Source organism: Cotesia typhae, unplaced genomic scaffold (assembly GCF_013202065.1).
Source record: "Cotesia typhae breed Kobodo isofemale line unplaced genomic scaffold, CoteBio_Ctyphae contig_4, whole genome shotgun sequence".
Classification (NCBI taxonomy): domain Eukaryota; kingdom Metazoa; phylum Arthropoda; class Insecta; order Hymenoptera; family Braconidae; genus Cotesia; species Cotesia typhae.
In genome coordinates, this window is record NW_027423748.1 from 2,088,292 (window position 1) to 2,111,992 (window position 23,701).

Below are 23,701 nucleotides of genomic sequence, written 5' to 3' on the forward strand. Positions count from 1 at the left end.
CATCGATCAACTGGGACATTGCTCAGCTAGAACAAGGACATATTCCCGTCATTACCCGTCAATAATAATGTATCTGTGATATCTAATAACATTTTTGTAACTTAGCCTATTATCATATGGGTTAAAAATTTCAAAGTATAAGCTACTTTTCGACATGTATCTTCACCCACGCCTCCATGTCAGTTCCTAATGAATTGGTTACATTTTTTATATTAATTCAGTGCATGTATAATTTCTAGTGATCTGAATTGTTTTTTATCATTGCTGATACTATCTTGTACTGATTTTTGTGAACACTGACTTACTTGGGACTACTCGGAATTTCTGCGACAGTTTCTTGTTTGGATTAGTATAATATATGCCTAAAGTTAATAATTGACGTATATTTATCATAAGTATGAATTTTTGGTATTAACATATCCGATTAAAATTACGTAATTATATTAGCATTATTTTATTCAAATTGATCTAATTAGAAATGTAAAAGAGTTATGGAAGGATCTGCATCAAATAATCATGAAATTTCAACAAAAAAGAAGTGAGATATTGATCTGTTGAAATAACAACAGTAAAAAATCTTCATTAAGTCCATAATGGCTTATTACAATTATCAAATTTATAATTTCAAATACAAATTAATTTTTTATAATGTGATCAAGATCTTCTTGATACTTATTTTTCGACATTTCATCGTTTCCATTATTTAAGCTGTTTTCAGAATTTCTTCGTCTTCTAGCTATCTCACTGGTTACTTCTATACATAATAATGCCAATTTATTATCACATGAATTACGAGTTTGTTCCAAAAGTCTGCTTTTTGTAATTGAAGAGCTTAATCCATATCGATCAGGACCATTAGAGTTCCAAGCATCACAGTAGGTGTCCATAGCTCGATCGCCAAATTTATGGGAGCCATGCCAAATTACCTTTTTAGGCCTGTAAAATATCAAATTGAAGCATGAATTTTTATCAATGCAAGTTAATCAAAACATATAATTGTTACGTTCCACGAATTTTCGCCCAAATTTGATTCCTTTTTTCTCAAGATTTATTTTATTTTATTTAAAAAGTGTTTACTTTTATTTAGATGATTCTCAGAACGCATACCAAGCGATATTAGTTGCTTCACTGGTGGTTATACCAACAGCGGAGTAACGGAAATCGCTTGTGATAAGGCGTCAGCAGAGAGTTGCCGTGGCCGCGGATAATCAAAACATCTTGCGTCAGCATGGGACCCGGGCCTCGTCGACTCTCTCAGGAGTAACCTGAGCTACCAATATGGCTGACAATAAGATTTATAAACATTTATTCTGGAGCGGAGCAACTCAGTAGATCTCGAGACTCTCAAGTGTAGAGAGCTCCATCCTTAGGCTTGAACCTCCCCAGATCCTATTTTCTAATAAACCAACTACACCAAATACATATATAGTCCAATACAATTATTATGGGGCGGAGCGCTTTACAGCAGTTCTAACCCAAATAAGAAAACCTTCCGGCTAAAGCGCTAGCCAGCGTTTCGCCAACCTAACCCTCCTGCTGGGCGAGCGCTCTATCAGCGTATCCCCAGGTCCCAATCTCTTCGGCAAGAGCGCTAGCCAGCGTTCGGCCAGCACCAAAATCCTGTACGTAAATGCCTCACGGAAAACGGTCACGCCGATCGGGTCACTCAGTACAAGAAGGTCGTCGTCGCTTGGCCTAGCCATTCTACTTATCGTTGCCGACAATCAACGTCGAAACTCCAGCCGAACCGCGAGCGGAAGTAGTGCGGAACGCGAGACCAGTAGTGCGAATAGAAAGAATCGCCTAAATCACCCACGAGCCGAGGTTCACCGGGTCAGTCCATCTTTGTCAGCAACAACCGCCCTGCCTATTGGACAGACATCACCAGGGCTTGGAAGCTGGTCCCAATCGAAGTTCCAGAGGTTCACCCTCCAGGGGGTGTTATTTCAATCAACGACCCTAGGTACGGGTATTATTCCGAGGAGTTCTTCCGAAAGACGGATCACGACATCTTTCCGCCTTTCGAGGTTAAGTAGTTAGAAACCCAGTAGGTTATCTGGGCAGACTTATGGGGCCCATAATGGTAAGTCAATAATAAAAGAATAATAAGAAATTAAGCTCATCTGTGACGACATACCGAGGGTCGATCGACTACCCAAAGTGTCAAAACCTGGTATTATATTATTTAAAATCTCAATGAATTTATCTACGTAATTTTTAAGAACGTAACAATAATGTAACTTATTTAAATCGCAAGAAATTATTACACATGAAAATGTTATGTCCTTCCGTGCATTTGTTTAATCTTCCCAATAATGATGGAAGATCCCCCTATGCGTGAGAACCACCGTAATTATCAGTCTAGCGTTGCCTGGCTGATCAACGGGGATTCATGCAAGCTAAGCAGCGTGAGTATTTAATAACGCTAGAACAAAGAGCTCCAGTGCTAAGTGTTCGATTGATTTGCTCTGCAACTAATTAAAGTCGATCCTTGTTTGTGAATTATCGTCGAATTAATTTGCTCCGCACTTAATTCAAGTAATTCTCAAATTTAAAATACGGAATTCCTTTCTTTTATGAACCAATCGATTCTTTAAATATATATATATATATATATATATATATATATATATATATATATATATATATATATATATATATATATATTGTAACGGAGTACACGGGACCTTCCTTATCCGGAGAAGGTCTTCGATCCGAGTTATAATTATCGACCAATTCTCCAGGGCGCTGTGCTCCGAAGTACTCGCGCCAATAGTCTTAAGCTAGTAAGTAAGTCCCCGAGAGGGTAGCGCCGGCGCTGAGAGAGATTGATTGATTGATTGATAGTTTATTAATGCCAAGGCACAAGCCAAATGGCAATTTTAAATACAATATGAATTACAAATACAATAATAATAGAAAAATTATATAAGTACATAAACTATAATAAAGATCTAATATAAAAATTTATATTTATTTTATCTGATTCAACTAACATACTCAATAAATTATTCAATTAATAACAGCTGATAAAAGAACAAAGTTGGAGAATTTAACACTTAGAATCTAACAGTAATTATCAGAGAACTTATCACTTTACAATAACAAAATTAATAATCCAAATTCAACAAATGGTCAAAAATTTTATTTTTGAACACTTCAAGACTAGATGAGTTTACAATCTCTTCAGGCAGTTCTTCCCACAATCGTATTACACTCACTTGGAATGACCGCTCCATGAAGGTCGTAGCAAAATGCGGAAACGTGAAAAGAGAGTGTTTTTTGGCTGCTAACCTATCTGAACGTCTGACTTCGGTCTCCTCAACAAAAGCATCTCGTAGGTACTTGGGTTTACCAACTTGAAGTAGCTTAAAGAAGTAACAACTCATGAAGTACATTCTACGATATTTCACAGTAAGCCATCCCAATTCTCGTTGATAAGGTGTTATATGCTCATCTTTTCTAAGATTAAAAGTGAACCTAATTGAGCAATTTATTGCACGTTGAAGTTTCAAGTCATTTTCAAATGTTGAATCTACTAATACGATGGAACAGTAATCAAGAAGTGGTAAGATGGTGGATGATAATAACAATTTCCTGATGTCAGTTGAGAAAATGTTCTTCCGAACCTTGAGAGAATGCAAGGCTGAATTAACTTTGCTAACCACTAGCTTGACATGATGATTCCAACTTAGGTTCCTACTGATGTGTAATCCCAAGCACTTGGTAGTATCAACATATGGAATTATGACACCATCTATAATAATAGGTGGCAGATCAAAGTTACTCAGTTGTTTCAGCTTGCTATTTGAACCCAAGATCATTGCTTTGGTCTTGGACAAGTTTATCTCCAAGCCATGCTTCCTTGCCCAATCCGCAACTGATTGTGCATCAATGTTGACCTGTCTGACTGCCTCTTGTAGTTGATACATAAAGAAGTGTAGATAAATATATTTGTCATCAGCAAACAGACCATGGTTACAATACACTAACCATCTGACAACAGAATTCATGACAATTAAAAACAGGATTGGACCAAGCACAGAACCTTGAGGAACACCAGATGAAGTTCTAAGGAGCTGAATTGGAGTCCCAAGATTATTCAGTATTGACTGAGAGCGATTTGATAAGTAGGAGAAAAACCAGATAATTGTTTCCATTGAAAAACCAAGCTCAAATAACGCAATCAGTATGATCTTGGGGTCAACATAGTCAAAAGCCTTACTCAAATCAAATAAGACTATTATGGTAAGTTTATTTTTGTCCATCGCCTGCCTAATATCATCAGTGAGCCTCAGTAAAGCTGATTGTGTGCTGTGATGTTTCCTAAATCCGGATTGCAAAGGATCGAGTAACTCGTTATCCTCCAGATAGGTTATCACTTGATTTGCAATGATTCTTTCAAACACTTTGGCCAGATGGGATAGATTTGCAACAGGTCGGGTATCTGACGGAGATCTAGGTGGTGAAGTTTTATTCAAAGGTATAATAAATATAATTTTCCAAATGTCAGGGAATATTCCAGTATCAAGAGATCTATTAAATAATGCAGTAATAAACAGTGAAATTTGTGGAAGGTGATCCGTAGCCATCTTAAATCCAATCCATCAGGACTTTTTCCTTTAGACTTTGAAAGAGTAATATGCAATGCCTTAGTAACATCTACAATGTCAATCATGGTCCACTTGAATAAACAATTGACTTGTCTTGAATAGTCCATCGGCAGCAGATCAACAAAATTTTTATTGCAAGGTGGATGTTTTCTTACTATGTTTGCGTAATACTCATTCAATTCAAGAGCATCAAAAAGTTTAGCGGTGATGAAGGGTTAGACTTAATTAGTCCAAGATGTTTAAGCTTACTCCAAATAGATGAACCATATGAAAGATTTGAAAGAATAGTTTTTAAGTATTCTTCACGAGCATGATTTAACTCAGCTTTTAAGTTTTTTCTCTTAATTCTAAAAAGAGCAAGCAAATTTAGGTCCCGAGTTCTCCTAGCTTCTTATAAATTTCATCGCGTTCTTTGCACTTCACTTTTAATTCTTTTGTAAACCAAGGATTACTATGACGGACTATCTTCTTAGTAATTTCTGGTGCAAACAAATCCAGAGAAGATAGAACACCAGATTTGAAGATAGTCAGCAACTCATTTGGATCCGAATTCTCTAGTATAGCATTATCAATTCTTAAAGTGTTCATCAAAGTTCTTGAAAGAGCCTGATGATCACAATTTTTAGGTTTCTAAAGGTAAGTTTCTTTGGTGCTGGTTTTGAACAATTTAATTTATATTTACAAAATAAATAGTCATGGCCATCAATGAACGGAGAATCGGATTTAGCAAACGAAACTAATTTACTATCACTGTCAAGCAGGATGACATCCAACCAAGAATCATAATTATTTTTATGAAAAGTAGCTCCGTAAGGTACGCAGAACAGTGATGATTCAAGAATAAAGTCTTTCAGGTGCCTTGCAGTATAACTATCTTCTAACAAGTTACAATTTAAATCACCAGCTATGATTATATTGTTGAAATTTGGAGCAAATCTTGAAAAAATGTCAAAGAATTCGTTAAGAAATAGCCCTTTCGGTCTTCTGTAAATGCAGGATAATAAGAGGTGAGATCCAGAGGATAAAGTGACATCGGTAATTAAATATTCTGGTTGGTTTAAATAGTCAGAAGTTGAAATATATAAAATCTTGACTTTTAAGGACTCGTGGACAAGACAGGCCACTCCACCTCCCTGGATGTAACAACCAGTATCTGCATGTTTTAAGGTTCGATCTCTTCGAAAAATATTGTAGCCATTCAATGAAAAAATACTGTTGTCGTGTGAGGGTTTTAACCACGTTTCAACAAGGATAATAATGTCAGGTTGAGTATCATTAATCAAATTCAAGAATTGAGCAGTATGGCCAACAAGGCTATTTATATTTAGACTAAGTACATTTAGCGATGAAGATATATTTTTAGTTGAGCTATTAGTTGAATCAGTTGACTGTTAATCTAGTTTAGTGAGATCAGAAACACATTTAATTTTAATTATTTCAGAGCCATTTTCTCTTTTAGCAAAAATTTGTCCACTTGTCACCCAGACATACTTGATCTTTTTTAACTTAGCCTTTTCTTTAGTTTGTAAAAGTAATTTATGTGTCTCTGGTAATAAAAATTCATTGACGTATATAGCAAATGTGGAATTTTGATCAACATAGTCCGGAAACACAATTTTAGCCAAAAGATTTTTTGACTTGCGTTTCGAACTTATAATGAAATCACGTACTCGAGAAGACTTCAAATCAATAATGTAGGAATGATAGGTAGTCTTATGTTGTTTAGATCTATCTTTATTTACAAATTTACGAACACTCAAAACATCGCTGACCAAATGTGGTAACTCTAGAGCATTTAAAACAGCGGACGGAATTTCAGAAGGTGATAGTTTATCAGCCACTAAATCAGGAATACCTGAGATTACCAACTCAGTAGTACTTCCTAATAGAGATGAAGTAGATGAAGCTATACTGTTTTCAAGAGTAACTAGTTTGCTCAGATCAGCTAGTTTATTATGCATTATATTCATGTTAGTTTTACTGTCTTCTTTTAATTTTTTGATGTCTAAGTTTAATTTCGAAATTGAATCAGCATTTATTTTAACATTTTCCTTAACTTCCGAAAGGTCAGACACAGTAGCAGCTTGCGAATCTTTGAGGTCAGCGATTTGCGTACTAAGTTCCTCAAGTTTCTTATTTACCAACATGTTGGATGATAAAAACTGTTCCATCATAGCTGTCATCTTATCGTCAAGCGACTTTTCAGACCAATTTGAAGGTAGCTGGGCCATTGTTGGAGGTGTGATAGGTGAATGAAACACTGAGTCTGGACCAATCGATATCGGTGTATTTGGTGTGACAGGTGATTTCAATGAGGTTGATACACGAGCTGTTGATAAACGAACAAGTGAGGTAGATCCGCGAGCTTTAAATGTATGATCAAGAGGAGAAGAGCTGGCAGATTTGAAACTGGAAACTGAAGAGGTATTAGAGCTAGTAGATTTTATCGAGGCAAGTCTTGTTTTTGTTTCTAAATTTCCCAGGAGATAGTTAAATTGTTTTCTGCAACAATCAGTCAGCGGCCTGTTTTTACATAATCTCGTGCACAACCAGGATGAAAATGCTGTTGACAAGTGTTACAAATAACAGATGATTTAACAGGTCTCTTGCATTTAATACATGTGTCAGGCACCAATGGCATAACCAGAAGATTGAAAGTAAAATTACTGTAAGGTGATCAGACAATTTAATATCAAGTTTCAAGTTATTAGTTAGAACAAGATCGATAACCAGTTATTTATAGTGTAACTTACACCTTCTCAGTACACACACTATTGGTGCTTTGTAAGTTCTCAAGTCATAACAATTAAATGGTCAGAAAGAATTTGATAGAACTTTACTGACAAGTTATCACTGATAGAAGGTAAAGTAAATGGTAAATCGCTAGGTAATTAGCCAGTCATGAATAGTGTCACTTAAACCTCCTTGTTGCACACACTGTAGATCAACAGAGTAGTTATCAAATAGATGATATTTTTCAGAACTGGTAAACTTCAAGTGAGAGTTGACATCAACTGACGCTAATTTGGCTAACAATCCACTGTACACTAAAACCACTGTCAACTTAACCTCTTCAATGATGAGTAATTTATATTTAATTATTTTTCAATCCACAGCGAACACATAAGGAAAATTTATATGTCAATCTGCAGATTGCAATTTGTTGCTTGCAATATTTCTGAAACAAAAAATGCCCGGAGGCAATTTACAGCAGAAAAATGTTGCAAAAACAGAGCAAAAAATTAGCGTGTTTATGTACTTACAAAGAGAGAGAGAGAGTGGGGAAGAGAGAGCCAAGAAGAAACAAACCAACAAATTTTGGTAAGTTTTATTGTGTTCGAACGATCGAAGAATCGACATCGCAAACATCTTACTCAGGTAATTATTTTTATTCTATTGTTTTCTGTGGAACGAGGCGATAAAATTTAGTTAAATTTAATGCGTGCTAGGCCCAATGCCAGCTCGCTTAAGTTTAATTAATCTAAGAACTATTCTAATAACAATTTATGAGAATTAAGTTACGAAGTGGCGATTCAGGACCGTGCTGACAATAAGACCTCATCGAGGAAAACATCAAGGAAAAACGAGAAATCTGGAAGTAAGAGCGTCGAGGGATTTTGAGAAAAGAAAAACCCAAGAAGACTCCAGGTGCAATAAATATGTCTAAATAGATTCTCGGTGAAGTGGCATTAGCCAGGCCTTATGTCGGCTGGAGGTTATCGCCATTTCGTGTTCGATCACAATCATTAGTTTTTAAATAAAAGTTTAATTAATTAATCTTGCCAAAATTTAAGCAATTGGTTTAGTCAATAATTAAGCACTCGTTACTTGAACTAAAGTCTGAATAAAAGACCGAATAAAGTTAAGAATAAATTTAAGAACAAGTCAGAAATGAAATAACTATATATTTAATTAATAATACCAGGAATTATTTCGGGTTATTAATTAAACACGTAGGCAGAGTCGGGATTAATCTTACTAGGAATTATTTCAGTTTGTTAATTCATGATTTTGGTGTCACGTGAAAATTTGAACTCTGGTAATTGAGTTTGAGTAAAATCAGTTAATTTTGTGTCAATTAAAATCATTAAAATAATTTCAGTAAAATATTTTAGTAAAATCATCAGAAGTTAAAATTAATTAAAATCAATATAAATAAATTGGAATGAATTTTGATTGTGTGAAATAAAATAGAAGTAAAATTAGAATCGTAAAAAATCGTTAGAATAATTGTTAAAATCATTTAGATAAAAGTAGAAAATAAATCAGTTGTAAATTTCACTTGAAGAAAAATTCAACAAAAGTTGGGAGAGGGTCCGCCATCTTGTTTCGAGCTAAAACGCCGAGTAAAGGACGTACAAGGTCGAGACTAAAAATCTCAAGGCGTTGTACGGTGAAATATAATCCCCAAAATTAAAATAAAATAAATTTCAAGTTTCAAACAACATAAAGAAAGTAAAGAAAGTAATTTAGCAAGAATAAAATAAACTCAGTTATTCAGAGACAAGTAAAATACCTTAGTTAAAATTGAGTGAAATAAAACCAATTGTCAATTTCTTAATTCAGAGATTAAAACTAAATAAATTAATTAATTAACACTGACAAATAATTTGGACAAGATTAAAACAATTCAAGTAAATGAAATAAAATTACAAAAGTCGGAAAAATGAAACTAAATTAATTTTAAGGAAATTAATTAAAGTAATTAAGTAAAATTTTATAATAAAATATGGTGTAATAAAATCGACAAAAGTAAAATAAATTTGTAAGAATACTAGGATGTAGCGAATATTTTGTCGGCAGATTATTAAGACCTCTGTCATCAAATTTTAATCTATTAATACGAGATACGAAGACCTCTTAGTATTAAATATTTATTGTTGTATTATTAAGACCACGGCAGTAAATTAGTTAAGAATTTTAAAAAGGAAATTAATCGCTATAGGAATTTGGATTGGGAATGAATGGAAAATTTATTCAAAAGAAAATTTAATAATTGAAATTTAATTTGGATTTAGAAAATTTAATAATCAGATTTAATTTGGAAAATAAAAGTAAATAATAGTCTTAGAAAATAATTAATAAAGGATGGGAATTTTAATTAGTGTGTTTGAATGATAATAATTATATTGTGGGTGCGTGTGGAAAATTATGAAACTATGAAACTATAGCAAATTATGGAAAATGGAAATTATGGAAAATGGATATAATGGAAAATTATGGAAAATTGAAAAATGGAGGAAAATAATTAGAAACCGCGGTATGGTTGCTCCATAAGAGGGTACCGTCGGGAATAAGTAACTATGATAGAAACCGCGGTATGGTCGATCCATAAGAGGGTACCGTCGGGAATAAGTAACTATGATAGAAACCGCGGTATGGTCGCTCCATAAGAGGGTATCGTCGGGATTAGGAGCTTTGATAGGAAACCGTCTTATAAACGGGAATAGGACTTAGGATTAAGTGTTAATTAATTGTAAGGGGAATATCATTGTAATGGGGTGGGTTAAATAAAATTTCTTGAAAAATGAATTTCTTTGGTGATTTCTGTTTTCTTCTCAGCAATCTCTCACGACCGTGAAGAACTTACTCCATGCTCTGGTCCAGTTTCTGGATACTGTGTCTAAAAATCCAGTGGCGCCCTAAATAAATTAAGGGGTGACCAAAGAGAACGACTGGGTTTTTCAAAAGAAATGCTTTCCGTTTCAATATATATATATATATATATATATAAATATATATATATATATATATATATATATATATATATATATATATATATATATATATATATATATATATATATAAGCGAAATACCACTCACTCACTCATCACGAGATCTCCGAAACTATTCGCCCGATTGACTTGAAATTTAGCATACTTACTCCATTCGTGATGTAGACGCTCACTAAGAACAGATTTAACGCAATTCCTAGCTATAATGAATTTTTCGTCTACCATCACGTATGCTACTCCCTCCCCTCCCTCTCATTCTTCCCCCCCTCCCGTGACTTCTTCCCCCTTCCCTATATCTCTTTCTCTTTTTTTTTTTTTAGAAAATGTCATTTTGATTCGCCAATCTAAGAAACCCATCAAGTGGCACCCATCAATTATAGAACTCACCCCCCCCTCCCCCAGCGCAACCACCCACGCTAATCAACCGTTGCCATGGTTACCATTGCCATGGTTACCGTTGTCATGGATACCGTTGCCATGGTTACAGTTGAAATGGATACCGTTGTCATGGTTACCGTTGCAATGGATAAAGTTGCAATGGATAAAGTTGCCATGGTTACAGTTGCCATGGTTACAGTTGCAATGGTTACCGTTGCTATAACAACTGTTAAAATGAATAAATTGTAATAACAAATTCGGTTGTAAACTAAATTCAGAGGAATGATTAGAATAAAAGTAGAAAGTTACTAAATACAAATATTCTATACAATTATTATTCAACAGTATTATTCTATACAATGTTAGGCAAATACATCGATTTTTATCGATTGATTGTTGGGACAGTAGGAATTCATAATCATACTTTTTTTAAGAAAGAATAGCTAAATCATTAATAACTGAAATAGTTAATATGTATTGGAATGATCATGAAGGATGAACTCCATTATATCATAAAACAGATAAATATAACATAAATATTAATGTTGATATTGTTAAATGATTATACTGATTTTAATGATTAAAATTAAAATGGTAAATTGTGTTTGATGTATCTTCTCTAAAATTTCACAACAATATCGTTAAATTATTATAAAAAAAGGAAGATTTAAGATAATTATTAATAAAATAAATAATAATAAATATATTTCTTAATACCACTTGATTTGTGATGAATTTCTTAATAATAAAGATTAAAAATTTTCATTTTTATATTTATAAGCACAAATAAATTTATTCATTAACTTATCGATGTTAATTTTCAGTAAAATTAATATAATAACATTGTTGTTTATATTTCCAATTAATATGTGATTAATTTCATAATCTTGATCACTAAAATTCATATTTTATAAAAAAATGGCGCTAAGATAAGAAATAATAGGATTAATAGGTATTAATAAGTAATAATGAGATAACCAATCTTAATAACGTTATTGAAGTTGGCGTTTAGACAAAAGAATAATAACATATTTATTCATGTAATTTATAAAGAAATTCAGAGCTGTCAAAAAAATTATTTCATAGACAAAAAAATATATAAAATTTTAATTAATTATCTAAAAATACATAAGTTATAATTATAAATAATTTAATTTAATTCAATTGTGTTATTGGTGAGTTTTGTTGATATTGCTCTAATTTTTTATAATTTAAATTTACTCCCGTTGTGTTGGTGAGTTTTTATGACAATTTTAATTTCCATTAATTTGTTAATGCTTTTTTTAAATTGATATTAATATTTTATTAACGATATTTTTTTTATTTTGATTAAAATTTTTATACTTTTTAAATTCAGGATAAGATTCAATTCTATTGAAAATTTTTATTTATAATATTTAAAAAATTTTTATTATGAACGTAGAATATATTTTAATAGGTGGGCATTATATCCCTTTCCGAATTGTCGAGATTATAGGCGACGGAGCGTGTTTATTCTCTACTCTGTCCCTACTGATATACGGCAACGTATCGAAGGCTGACGAAATTCGAAAAGAAATTGTTAAACATGTATCAAAAAATTGGACAAGATTTCAATGCGTCACACAAATGCCATCTGGCGCCCCTTATGGTACTCAAGGTATTTACTGTATAGAAATGTCTAAGCATAACACGTATGGGTCCATTTGCGAAATTATGGCAGCTGCAGAATTATTTCCTTATCAATTTCAAGTGTATCAAGGTGGCTGCCTCATGGCTTCCGTTGGAGAAGCGACACAGGGTATAAAAAGACTACGATTTACGGGAAATTTTAATAACGGTCATTTCGATGCTTTGATTGATTTTGTCGAGTCAATGCATGGTGGTAATGTTCATGTAAGTAGTGATAATAATGTGCAAAGAAGTAAAGAAAATGTTTCATTCTTAGTGTCTCAGACTAACGAAAATGTGTCAGTGGCAGTTTCACAGCCTCAATTAGTTTCTAACATTAATTTATCAAATTTGAATTTAAATAGTGATGATAATGTGCAACAAAATGATAAAAATGTATCATTTTCAGTATCTCAGCCTAAAGAAAATGTGTCAGTGGAAGTTTTACAGCCTCAATCAATATCTAAAATTAATTTATCAGGTTCAAGTGAATCTATTAGTGATATTGTAATACCCCTTCAACCAAATAGAGGAAAAAAAAGGAAGAAACGATTTACAAATGCTATTAGGAATAAACAATTGAGACAAGCTGCTTCAAAATATAATAAATTTCATCCTGAAGTAAATAGAGTAGCTGCTGCGAAATATACTAAAAGTCATCCTGAAGTAAATAGAGAAGCTGTGAAAAGGTACGTTTCTCAAAACCAACATGTTAATCAGGCAGCTATAGTTAAATACAACCAAAAATGGTTACAAATTAAACTAGCACCTTGGCAATCTAAGACTTTGTCTGGCTTTCACTACAAAACGAACATCGATTATGGAAATGATAAAGTTGTAAACATTGGAAAACGATTACCGTGTATTTATTGTCGTGCTTTAAAATGGATGGATGAACCTCCAGGGATGTGCTGCAGTGGTGGTAAAGTCCAGCTTCCTACAATTGAGCCCTACCCTGAACCTTTGAACAGTCTCCTTATCCATCAAGACCCGCTTTCAGAACATTTCCTTTCCACGATTCGAAAGTATAACGGATGTTTTCAGATGACGTCATTTGGAGCAAAAGAAGTGAAGGAGGGAAATTATTTGCCAACATTTAAAATTCAGGGCCAAGTGTACCACAGAATAGGTAGCCTTATGGCTGAACCTCATCAGCATCCTTCTTTTCTTCAGTTGTACTTTCTTGGGGATGATAAACGTGAGAGTGAAATCCGTTGCGGAATTACTCCTGGTGTTAAACCCGAATTAGTTAGCTAACTACAGAAGTCGCTTCATAAAAATAATAAATATATTTTGGATTTCAAGGCCGCTATCGATTCAGTTCCTAAAGACCAAAAAGAGTTCAAGGTTGTAATTAATGCCGATAGAAAACCGCAAGGTCAACACAAGGGTAGTTTCAATGTTCCTCAAACTAATGAAGTAGCAGTTGTTATTGTCGATCAGGCTTTCGAAAAAAGAGATATAATTAGGAGTGAGAAATATATCCACCTAAAAGACACTATGGTAAAAAGAGATGGACAGTTTTCAGAACTTGGTAGAATGGTTGTATTGCCGTCTTCGTTCACTGGTGGACCCCGCTACATGCATGAACGAACTCAAGACGCTATGACGTACGTACGGCATTTCGGACGTCCAGATTTATTCATTACATTCACTTGCAATCCTAAATGGTCAGAAATTGAAGATCTTTTGAGACAAGGACAAAAATCTTATGATCGACACGATATCATTGCGAGGGTATTTTGTTTGAAAGTTAAACACATGATGAATCTTCTGACAAAAGATTGTATCTTTGGCAATGTAAGGTGTAACATGTATACTGTGGAATGGCAGAAGCGTGGACTTCCACATGTTCATCATATTCTTCTTTGGTTGGAAGAAAAAATAAGACCTGACTCTATTGACGAAGTTATAAGAGCTGAATTACCTGACCCTGATCAGGATCAAACACTTCATGAAATTATTAAATCAACAATGATTCATGGCCCGTGTGGAGTTTTCAATTTCAATTCACCTTGCATGCTGGCTGGTGTTTGCACTAAACGATACCCAAGGCCTTTCTTAAAAGAAACTCAAACAGGTGAAGATGGATATCCTAAGTATCGAAGGCGGTCTCCGGAAGACGGTGGAATAGCAACAAAAATTAATGGAAATGATATTGATAATCGATGGGTGGTACCATTTAATCCTGTTTTGTCACGTACTTTCAAAGCTCATATCAATGTTGAGTATTGCAATTCAGTTAAATCTATCAAATACATCTGCAAGTACGTAAATAAGGGTTCTGATCAGGCAGCGTTTACCGTTGAAAATTTAGATGAGGTTTCTAGGTATGAAGCAGGACGATACATAAGCAGTTCTGAAGCAGTCTGGCGTATTTTCGGTTTTCACATTCATGAGAGATATCCTCCTGTTATTCATCTTGCTGTTCATCTAGACAATGGTCAAAGAGTTTATTTCACAGAAGAGAACATTGTTAATAAAATCGCGAATCCAAAGAAAACAACGCTTATAGGTTTTTTCGATCTCTGTAAAGTAGATGGTTTTTCGCGAACTCTTTTGTATAGTGAAGTTCCAGGTTATTACGTTTGGAGAAACAATGAATTTATTAGGAGGAAAAAAGGAAAAGTCGTGACAGGTTTTCCAGAAATTAAAAAAGATCATGTGTTGGGTAGAGTGTATACTGTCCATCCCGGTAATGCTGAATGCTACTATTTACGCCTTCTCCTACATGAGATTCTCCTTCATTCAATGATTTAAAAACTGTAGAAGGGGTAGAGCATCCGACTTTTCAAGCAACTTGCAGAGCACTTGGATTATTGGAAGACGATATTAACTGGGATCGTACTTTAGAGGAAGCTTCTATTTTTTATTCTCCTTATAAAATTAGAGAGTTATTCGCGACTATGTTGGTTTTTTGTCAAGTGGGAGATCCGAAGGGAATGTTGTACTAGGAATGGGAAGGTTGTACTAGCTGATATATACACTAGTCAGAAAAATTAAGGGATATAAAAAAAATTCCAAATTTTTTGGTGATTTTCAGCGAGCTGTAACTCCGAGGAAAATGATCGCACAGAAAAAAAAAAAAAAGCAAATTGTAGCTCCAAGTGTCTAGTTTTTAGATATGACCATGAAAATTTTTTGTCATCGTCAGGTCTGGAGAAATCCTAAGAAAACTACTGAAAAAAATTTTTCGAAATTTTTTTCGTCTTAAAAAAGGTCTACGGGCTTCAAAAAAATTTTTTCGATTGTTTCGTTTAAAAACTCTTTTAGTAAATTTAATACCCTTTAATTTGACGTAATCAAAAAGCCTGTACGATAATTTGCCGCGGAGTTATCGTCAATCAAAGCAAAAAGTTTTTTTGACTTTGGAAATCAATAACTCTGGAAATAATGACCGTATAGGAAATCGAAGGAGGGTTTTGAAAACTACACAATATTCTCTATAAGAAAACGTAAACCGCTTTTGAAGAAAAAATTTTTTTGAATTGAAAACTCGGACTGAAAAAAGACAAAAATTCGCATAATTAAGGATATTTGGATAACTTGGTATAACTTTGGATAAAATGGATGAACGAAGGATATCGTTGGTAATTTTTAACTTCAAAGTGTCCCCTAAAATCCCTAAGAAATTCAAAGCGCTGCGATTTTTTGTTCATAGTGCCCAGAAGCTTCAAATTCTGTGTTTTCGCAAAAATCACCATTATGAGCAATTTTGTGATTTTTATTCATTTTTCCATTGAAAAAAATTTTTTTCAAAATTCTTTATTTTTCGATCAAAGAGATTGATTTTTCAAGAAATTTGAAAAAAAAAAAAAAAAAAATTTTCAATTTTTTCGAAAATTTTTTTCGAAATTTTTTTTATCAAAAATTTTTTTTTAATTTTTTTTTTATCGTCTTCAGAATGCTTCACTATTGTCAAAAAAAATTAACTCAATTTTTTCTGTCCGCTACAACTGCCTTAGTTTTAAATCTCATTTTAAAAATTCAATAAAAACAAATTGATATACTCCCCGCGGAGTTCGGCTTTTCCTCACACAAAACTTGAATTTTACGTTTTCTTTTTAGCCTAAATTCCTTACGTGAATTTTATGTAAGCTTTTCTTTGATAAGCACCTTTTGATATGCCTCGTCGACATTTAGCTGCCACAGATGTGGCTCGCATTGTTACCCTCCTTCAAGAGGGCTACAGTCAGGTGGAAGTAGCAGCTTCTATGGGAGTGAGCCAGTCCGTTATCAGTCGGGCCTATGCCCGATTTAACGCGACTCAAAGTTACGATCGTCGTCCGGGTCAAGGTAGACTACGAATCACTACCGAGCGTGATGATCGAGCTATCATTCGAGAAGCTCGTCGAAACCCTACTGCGCATGCCCACACGATCGCTCATCAATTTCGCAATCGTCGACAATGTCCTCCCCAACAACACATATCGGCATCGACGGTTCGAAATCGCTTTCGAGAACAAGGACTACGCGCTAGACGCGCAAATCGCGTGCCTATGCTCACTCCACGACATCGCCGAGCCCGATTGGCCTATGCTCATGATCATCACCATTGGGGTCGTAGACAGTGGACCAGTGTATTATGGACTGACGAATCTCGATTTTGTCTTCATGGCAGCGATAGACGATCTCTCGTTTGGCGCCGTCGTGGAGAACGAGATCGGGATGGTTTTACGAGACCAGTTACAGCTTTCAATGGTGGATCAGTCATGGTGTGGGCAGGCGTGTCCTTCAATACCAGAACCCCGTTGGTCATCGTTCGTGGGACGTTGACTGCCGATAGGTACGTCGACGAAATTCTGGAGCCACACGTCCTGCCTATGCGCACACGCATGGGGGCAAGACGGTTCATTTTGATGCAGGATAATGCTCGTCCTCACACTGCAGTTCGTACGCGAACTTTTCTCCGCGCCAACAACGTAACAACGCTTAATCATCCAGCGATGAGTCCTGATTTGAACCCAATTGAGCATGTTTGGGACAAGCTTGGGCGTCGATTGCGGCGAGACTATCCGCAACTGCACAATCTTCATCAGTTGACTCAAGCGTTGTTACGTTGTTGGCAAGGAATTTCGCAACGTGATATTCGACGATGCATCAACATGCAAGAGCGTTTACGAGCTGTGATTCGGAACAGAGGTGGCAATACACGGTACTGAGCAGTTACTGCCGTGCGTACAGAGGTCATTCGGCAGCTGCAAACAGACAAACACGCAGACAAAGACACACACACACACACACACACACACACACACACACACACACACACACACACACACACGCACACACACACACACACGTGTGTGTGTGTGTGTGTGAGAAGCGTAAATCCGACCGAGCAACCTCCACGTGGTACACTTTGGGTAACGCTAATGCCGGCGGTAAAACAACAGTCGAAAAAAATTGAGAAAATTTCGAAAAAATTGAAAATTTTTTTTTTTTTTTTTTTTTTCAAATTTCTTGAAAAATCAATCTCTTTGATCGAAAAAATAAAGAATTTTGAAAAAAATTTTTTTCAATGGAAAAATGAATAAAAATCACAAAATTGCTCATAATGGTGATTTTTGCGAAAACACAGAATTTGAAGCTTCTGGGCACTATGAACAAAAAATCGCAGCGCTTTGAATTTCTTAGGGATTTTAGGGGACACTTTGAAGTTAAAAATTACCAACGATATCCTTCGTTCATCCATTTTATCCAAAGTTATACCAAGTTATCCAAATATCCTTAATTATGCGAATTTTTGTCTTTTTTCAGTCCGAGTTTTCAATTCAAAAAAATTTTTTCTTCAAAAGCGGTTTACGTTTTCTTATAGAGAATATTGTGTAGTTTTCAAAACCCTCCTTCGATTTCCTATACGGTCATTATTTCCAGAGTTATTGATTTCCAAAGTCAAAAAAACTTTTTGCTTTGATTGACGATAACTCCGCGGCAAATTATCGTACAGGCTTTTTGATTACGTCAAATTAAAGGGTATTAAATTTACTAAAAGAGTTTTTAAACGAAACAATCGAAAAAATTTTTTTGAAGCCCGTAGACCTTTTTAAGACGAAAAAAATTTCGAAAAATTTTTTTCAGTAGTTTTCTTAGGATTTCTCCAGACCTGACGATGACAAAAATTTTCATGGTCATATCTAAAAACTAGACACTTGGAGCTACAATTTGCTTTTTTTTTTTCTGTGCGATCATTTTCCTCGGAGTTACAGCTCGCTGAAAATCACCAAAAAATTTGGAATTTTTTTTATATCCCTTAATTTTTGTGACTAGTGTATATTAGGGTGCTCTTTTTTTTTCGACTATTTTTTTTTTCGCTCCCATCCCAAAATTTTGTTGGAAATACACCCAAAAAAATTCCCTGAAAGTTTGAGCCCTTAATATTAATATTAAGTACTCCTACACAGACGGGATGGGTTTTTTTCAGAATTGAATGCTCTACAAAAGTATTCATTGTCGCGAAGTCGTAACTCATACCGGTGGGGTAGTACGGACCGCCAAAACGAATTTTTCATAGAATTCTTGTTTTTTCACTCATTATCTCATAAACAAGACATACAGAAAAAATGTAAATAATAATTTTGTAAGAAATTCAATTCTCTACAAAAAAGGTCCTTACCACCAAATCACTAAGATCGATATTTTCTGAGATATTAGTCATTGAAGTTTACGTAGCATTGAATTTCCACAAAATGTTGAATCAAATCTTAAAAAATATTGATTTTTTTATTCGTATCATAATTATAATTAGTAATTACTTATTGATTAAGTTGCAAATTCAACGAAAAAAATTTTTAATTGTATTTTTCTGAAGTTTTTTTTATTTTTAAATAAATTTCTCATTTAAATCACACCATAATATTTGAATTTATCATTTAATAATTCAATTTTAATGAAATTGTAGCTAAAAATATATTGTGTATGATCATTACGAAGAATATGGGATGTTTCTTTGTTGTTGTGTATTGTGATACTGATTAATTGCGGTTTATTTTTATTGCTCTAGTAGTACTACTGAGCTTTCACTTGACCTTGAATGCGTTCAACAAATTTCCCCTTTAATTGCAGCGCTTTCTTTGTTTTCACGTACTAATCCCGCGAGAGTAAGAAAAAGCTTAGTGTGCATTGATCAGTGTGACGCCGTTATATGTATACTTTGTTAAATTTGAGGTTAGATCGACTTTAACAATCATTAAAATGAGTGAAAAAATTGGTAATAAAACTTGGAATTATTTAATTGGATTTGAAAGAAGCCAAATAAATAATAATAAGCTGCCTTCGTATCGTGACTTACTGAATTTGTTTATGTATAAACATCAGTCTTTAAAATTAACTATTCGAAATAGTGCTACTAGTGTTATTAACGATACTAATACTATTTGGGCTAGTTTCAAGATTCCAACTATACGTCCTTAGCACAGTCTTGCGAAGTTGGAAAAATTTTATGCCGAATATATAAAAGTGAAGACACATCATAAGAGGGAAAAAAGATCGAAAGCACAAAAACAGAATGTTGAAAAGTTTAACCAAAAACTAGATAAATTGTTCGATATTTCCAATTCCACAATGGTTAAGAATTTGCCAAAAGAGCAGCAACAATTTCTGAATGAGTGTCAAAAGGGAAAAAGCAATCTTCACTCGCCCGTTACTACTTTCTTGCCGGTGGAAACTTTTCAGAATAAATCTGATACTGAACAGGAGATAGCAAATGAAGATAATGAGAACAATACAGACGAATTTGGTTAGTTTCTTCTCACATACAACTATAAATTATCAAGCTCAAGAATCAATCATTTTTAATAATCGAAAACAATTTCTTATAATTTAGACTCATATTTTTCTACTTACTTGTAAAATTTAATTCGCATTAAAATTCTAATTTTCTTAACCTCATTTTCTGAAAATTGAATTCTATATAATTTTTCAATATTTTAAAATTTGTTTCTAGATTCATAACTTTTTTTTCTAATTATTAGTCTATCATTTTTGGTAAAATTTCTATCAAGTAAATCTGAATAAGTGAGATAAATCAAAATTTATTTAATTTAATCTAACGCGCCAAAAGAAGTATAACTTCAAAAAATTTGTTTTCGATTTTTTTGCAGTCGAAAATCCCCACGCTATTAAAAAATTGAAGTCACTGTAACCAATAAATTTAAAATACATATCATTTTATCTTATTTTTATTGGGGAAAATTGACGGAAACTCAATTCAAAGAATATCTTTGCTTCCCCTCGCGGCCTTAGAGTCATTCTGGAAACACTCTGGAAACAGAGTGGAAATGGTTTCATTCTGTAACCATGCTGATTCCAGAGCGTTTCCAGAGTGTGGTTGTGACATTTGTCCATTATGTATCCAGAACATAACCGAAGTGGATACATTCGGTAACCAAAATGTATCCATAGTGGATATGTGTTGAAACCATAGTGAATACATTCTGAAACCAGAGTGTTTCCAGAGTAAATACATATTGAAACCACAGTGCATTCATAGTCATTACATATTTAAACTATAGAAAATCCATAGTAAATACAGGTTGGAAACAGAGTGGTGTCAAAATGAGTACATGTTGGGAACAGAGTGTTTCCAGAGTAAATACATGCTGAAAATGGAGTATTTCCAAAGTGAATACATACTGTAACCAATAAGTTTTTGAATGAAGGCAAATTAAAAAAAAATTATAACCCCATGGTTAATTAGAATTTTACGGTAATTAGTATTTAATAACATTTACCGGTTAAGTTTAAGGAAATCTATGTTAGTAATTTAAAGCCAGCTTAGATACAAGAATTTGCAGCAAATACTTGACTTCAAATTTCGTCTCCAGAATGGCTATTAGGGAATACAAAATAAATAATCATAAATAAAAATACATATTTTTTTTTATTGGAGTTGCGGGCAGTCAAATTATTTAATTTGAGTATAATTGAGAATATATACTCATTTGAGTATATTTTAAATTACTTCGTAATATTATCCACAGAAAGAGCAATATTTTAAATAAGAACTGAAAATGGTACCAGACAATTTTGGAATTGACTAAGATTGAAATTGGACATATTTATTTAATTAGAAATATTCTTATAGCATTTTTATCGGTCTGAAACAATTTCACCTGTCAAATTATAAAATCAACAACTTTATTAAAATTTTATTTTTAACAATTATTGATTTATTTCTATAAATTCACGCCAATCGGCCCCATACAATAAATTATATAAACATATAAAAGACTGTCGATAGCATCAAGTTAAACAAAAAATTAAATTACCACAGCTACCTGTACACATTCAGCTAAAATTATAACTTATTAATTACAAACATAACTCATCTATTATATTTAACTAATCCGTTTCCCAGCAATTTGTTTGTTTAATAACATATAATTGATTCGATTTAGCGATCTGAATTGCTGGCTTTATAAATTGGGATTCTTCGATAAAAAGTAGGTCATTAAATGTAGTAGTAACTTCGTGAATATGCTTAGTTCCTAATATACAATTGACTTGCTGCATTCGTTGAATGAAAATACCGCCTATTGTTTGATTACGGTGACAAAATTTAACAATTGAAATTAATGTTCCGAATACATTATTACCATCAAAAATAATACTGTTGTCGAATTTACAATTTTTGTTATTTTTACACTCGTATTTGATCCCACTTAATGTCATTTTCTCAAAACATTCCAAGTTCGTAGGTTCATACTTAAATTTTATCAAAGCAACACGTTCACTATCTGTTGGTATACGCGTTATACGTTTTCCTACACCTTTTAATCGATTTTTGGTGTCAACATGATCAGTTTCTAACGAAACTTTAACTTGTTTGGCGATAAATGTTTTGGTCTCAGTTGATACTGCATCATCGTATAAAGACATAATAATAAATTTTCGCATGGTAAAGCGCATTGCGATTTGATTAACTCGAGCATGAGAACTGCTGATAAAATCCATGATTCTCTTATTCCATGACTCAAACACGAATGCTTCATGGGCCCATATTGGACCCCAGTTTTTCACAACTGATACCAAGTGTGTCATTAAATGGATATTAGAAGACATATTTGTTTCACCATAATACTTTTGAAAAAGCGATACAAATTTCTTCAATAGAATATCAGATCGCTCTAAATTAGTTGGTGTTAAGCAATCGCTGTTCAAATGATGAATTGCTTCCGATAAGAGTGCTAGATGGATTACATATTTTTTTGGCAATACATCAAGTAAGCAAACTGGAGCATAGTCGAGCCAATTCCGCCATTCTGATGCTTTCCAGTTGGGATAAGTTGATATGGACCGTGGTTTTCGCGAGCGACATGATGGTGGTTTGATGGACAGTAAGGTTTGATCTATTAAGTTCATAGTTTTAGGTGCCCCAATATAATAAGATGCTTTTGTTTCCGTAAAAAGTAACTTTGTAAGTTGCTTAACAACTCCGAGAAAAACAGCATGCATTGCTTCGACAACAACACCTTTACTTATGTTGAATAATGGTAGAGCTACTAATGCTGAAATATTTTTTATTCCGTGCGTAACAATACCGGTAGCAAAAGCCCGACTCATATCATTACGTATCTCTGCATCACATCGTTCTTTCTGATAACATTGAGATAATGGATAAATTCGTTTGCCACGTCCCACGGTTTTGCCTTTTGCATAGCAATATAAACAACCATATTTTCCGTTAAACTGCTTAATGCAAGCCACTGCTGCGCGGGCCGGTGCGTCTAAGCTACATGTGGTAACGATAAATCTTGATGTTATTTCTGAATGATCGTTAGGTTTCCATGTAATACCAGCACTAAACAAATTTTGTATTTCTATGGTAAAAGGTCTTAATAAATGATTCATTATTGGATGTGTATTGTCCACGAATATTGCCGCAAGAAGCATATGTTTCTTTCGCATATGTGGAGGTAGCTCGTTGATCTCAGCATAAATCGGCCATGCACTTGATTTAGAAGACTTTGCCACATTGCATCCATCGGTATTCATAGTTAATGAGAAATTATACCATGTTGCCAAAAATTTGCCACGTTTGCATAGTGATTTGTATTCTTCGCCATCATAAATATCTTCGTAACCCTCCGGATCTCTCTTTGTTCGGTTAAATCTATATTTTAACGACTCACTGATGTTGGGTATAGACAGTAATTCCAGAATTTGTGTTGATAAACTCACGTATATGAAGTAACTTAAATTACATTCGAACTTATCATGAGGCCCACACGCTTTACATTCACACTGTCTAGACAATTTTTTTGTTATTTCGCATTTTACGCCTAAATAGTCCTGACATAACTTGCAATAATAATGATATGTCA

General features: G+C 33.8%; 1 protein-coding gene across 14 annotated transcripts in view; it reads right to left on the bottom strand.

Moving 5' to 3' along the window:
* Positions 1 to 467: 467 nt before the first annotated feature.
* Mp (collagen XV/XVIII-type protein multiplexin) overlaps positions 468 to 23,701 on the bottom strand; it is a 622,917-nt gene continuing 599,683 nt past the window's right edge. For 13 of the 14 annotated variants that reach the window (XM_074243321.1, XM_074243325.1, XM_074243324.1 and 10 more), the window contains one exon: positions 468 to 936. In XM_074243321.1, the coding sequence (XP_074099422.1) occupies positions 636 to 936 (301 nt within the window). In that variant the 3' untranslated portion in view covers positions 468 to 635. The remainder of the gene's footprint in view (positions 937 to 23,701) is intronic. The other variant, XM_074243335.1, reaches the window with a different exon arrangement.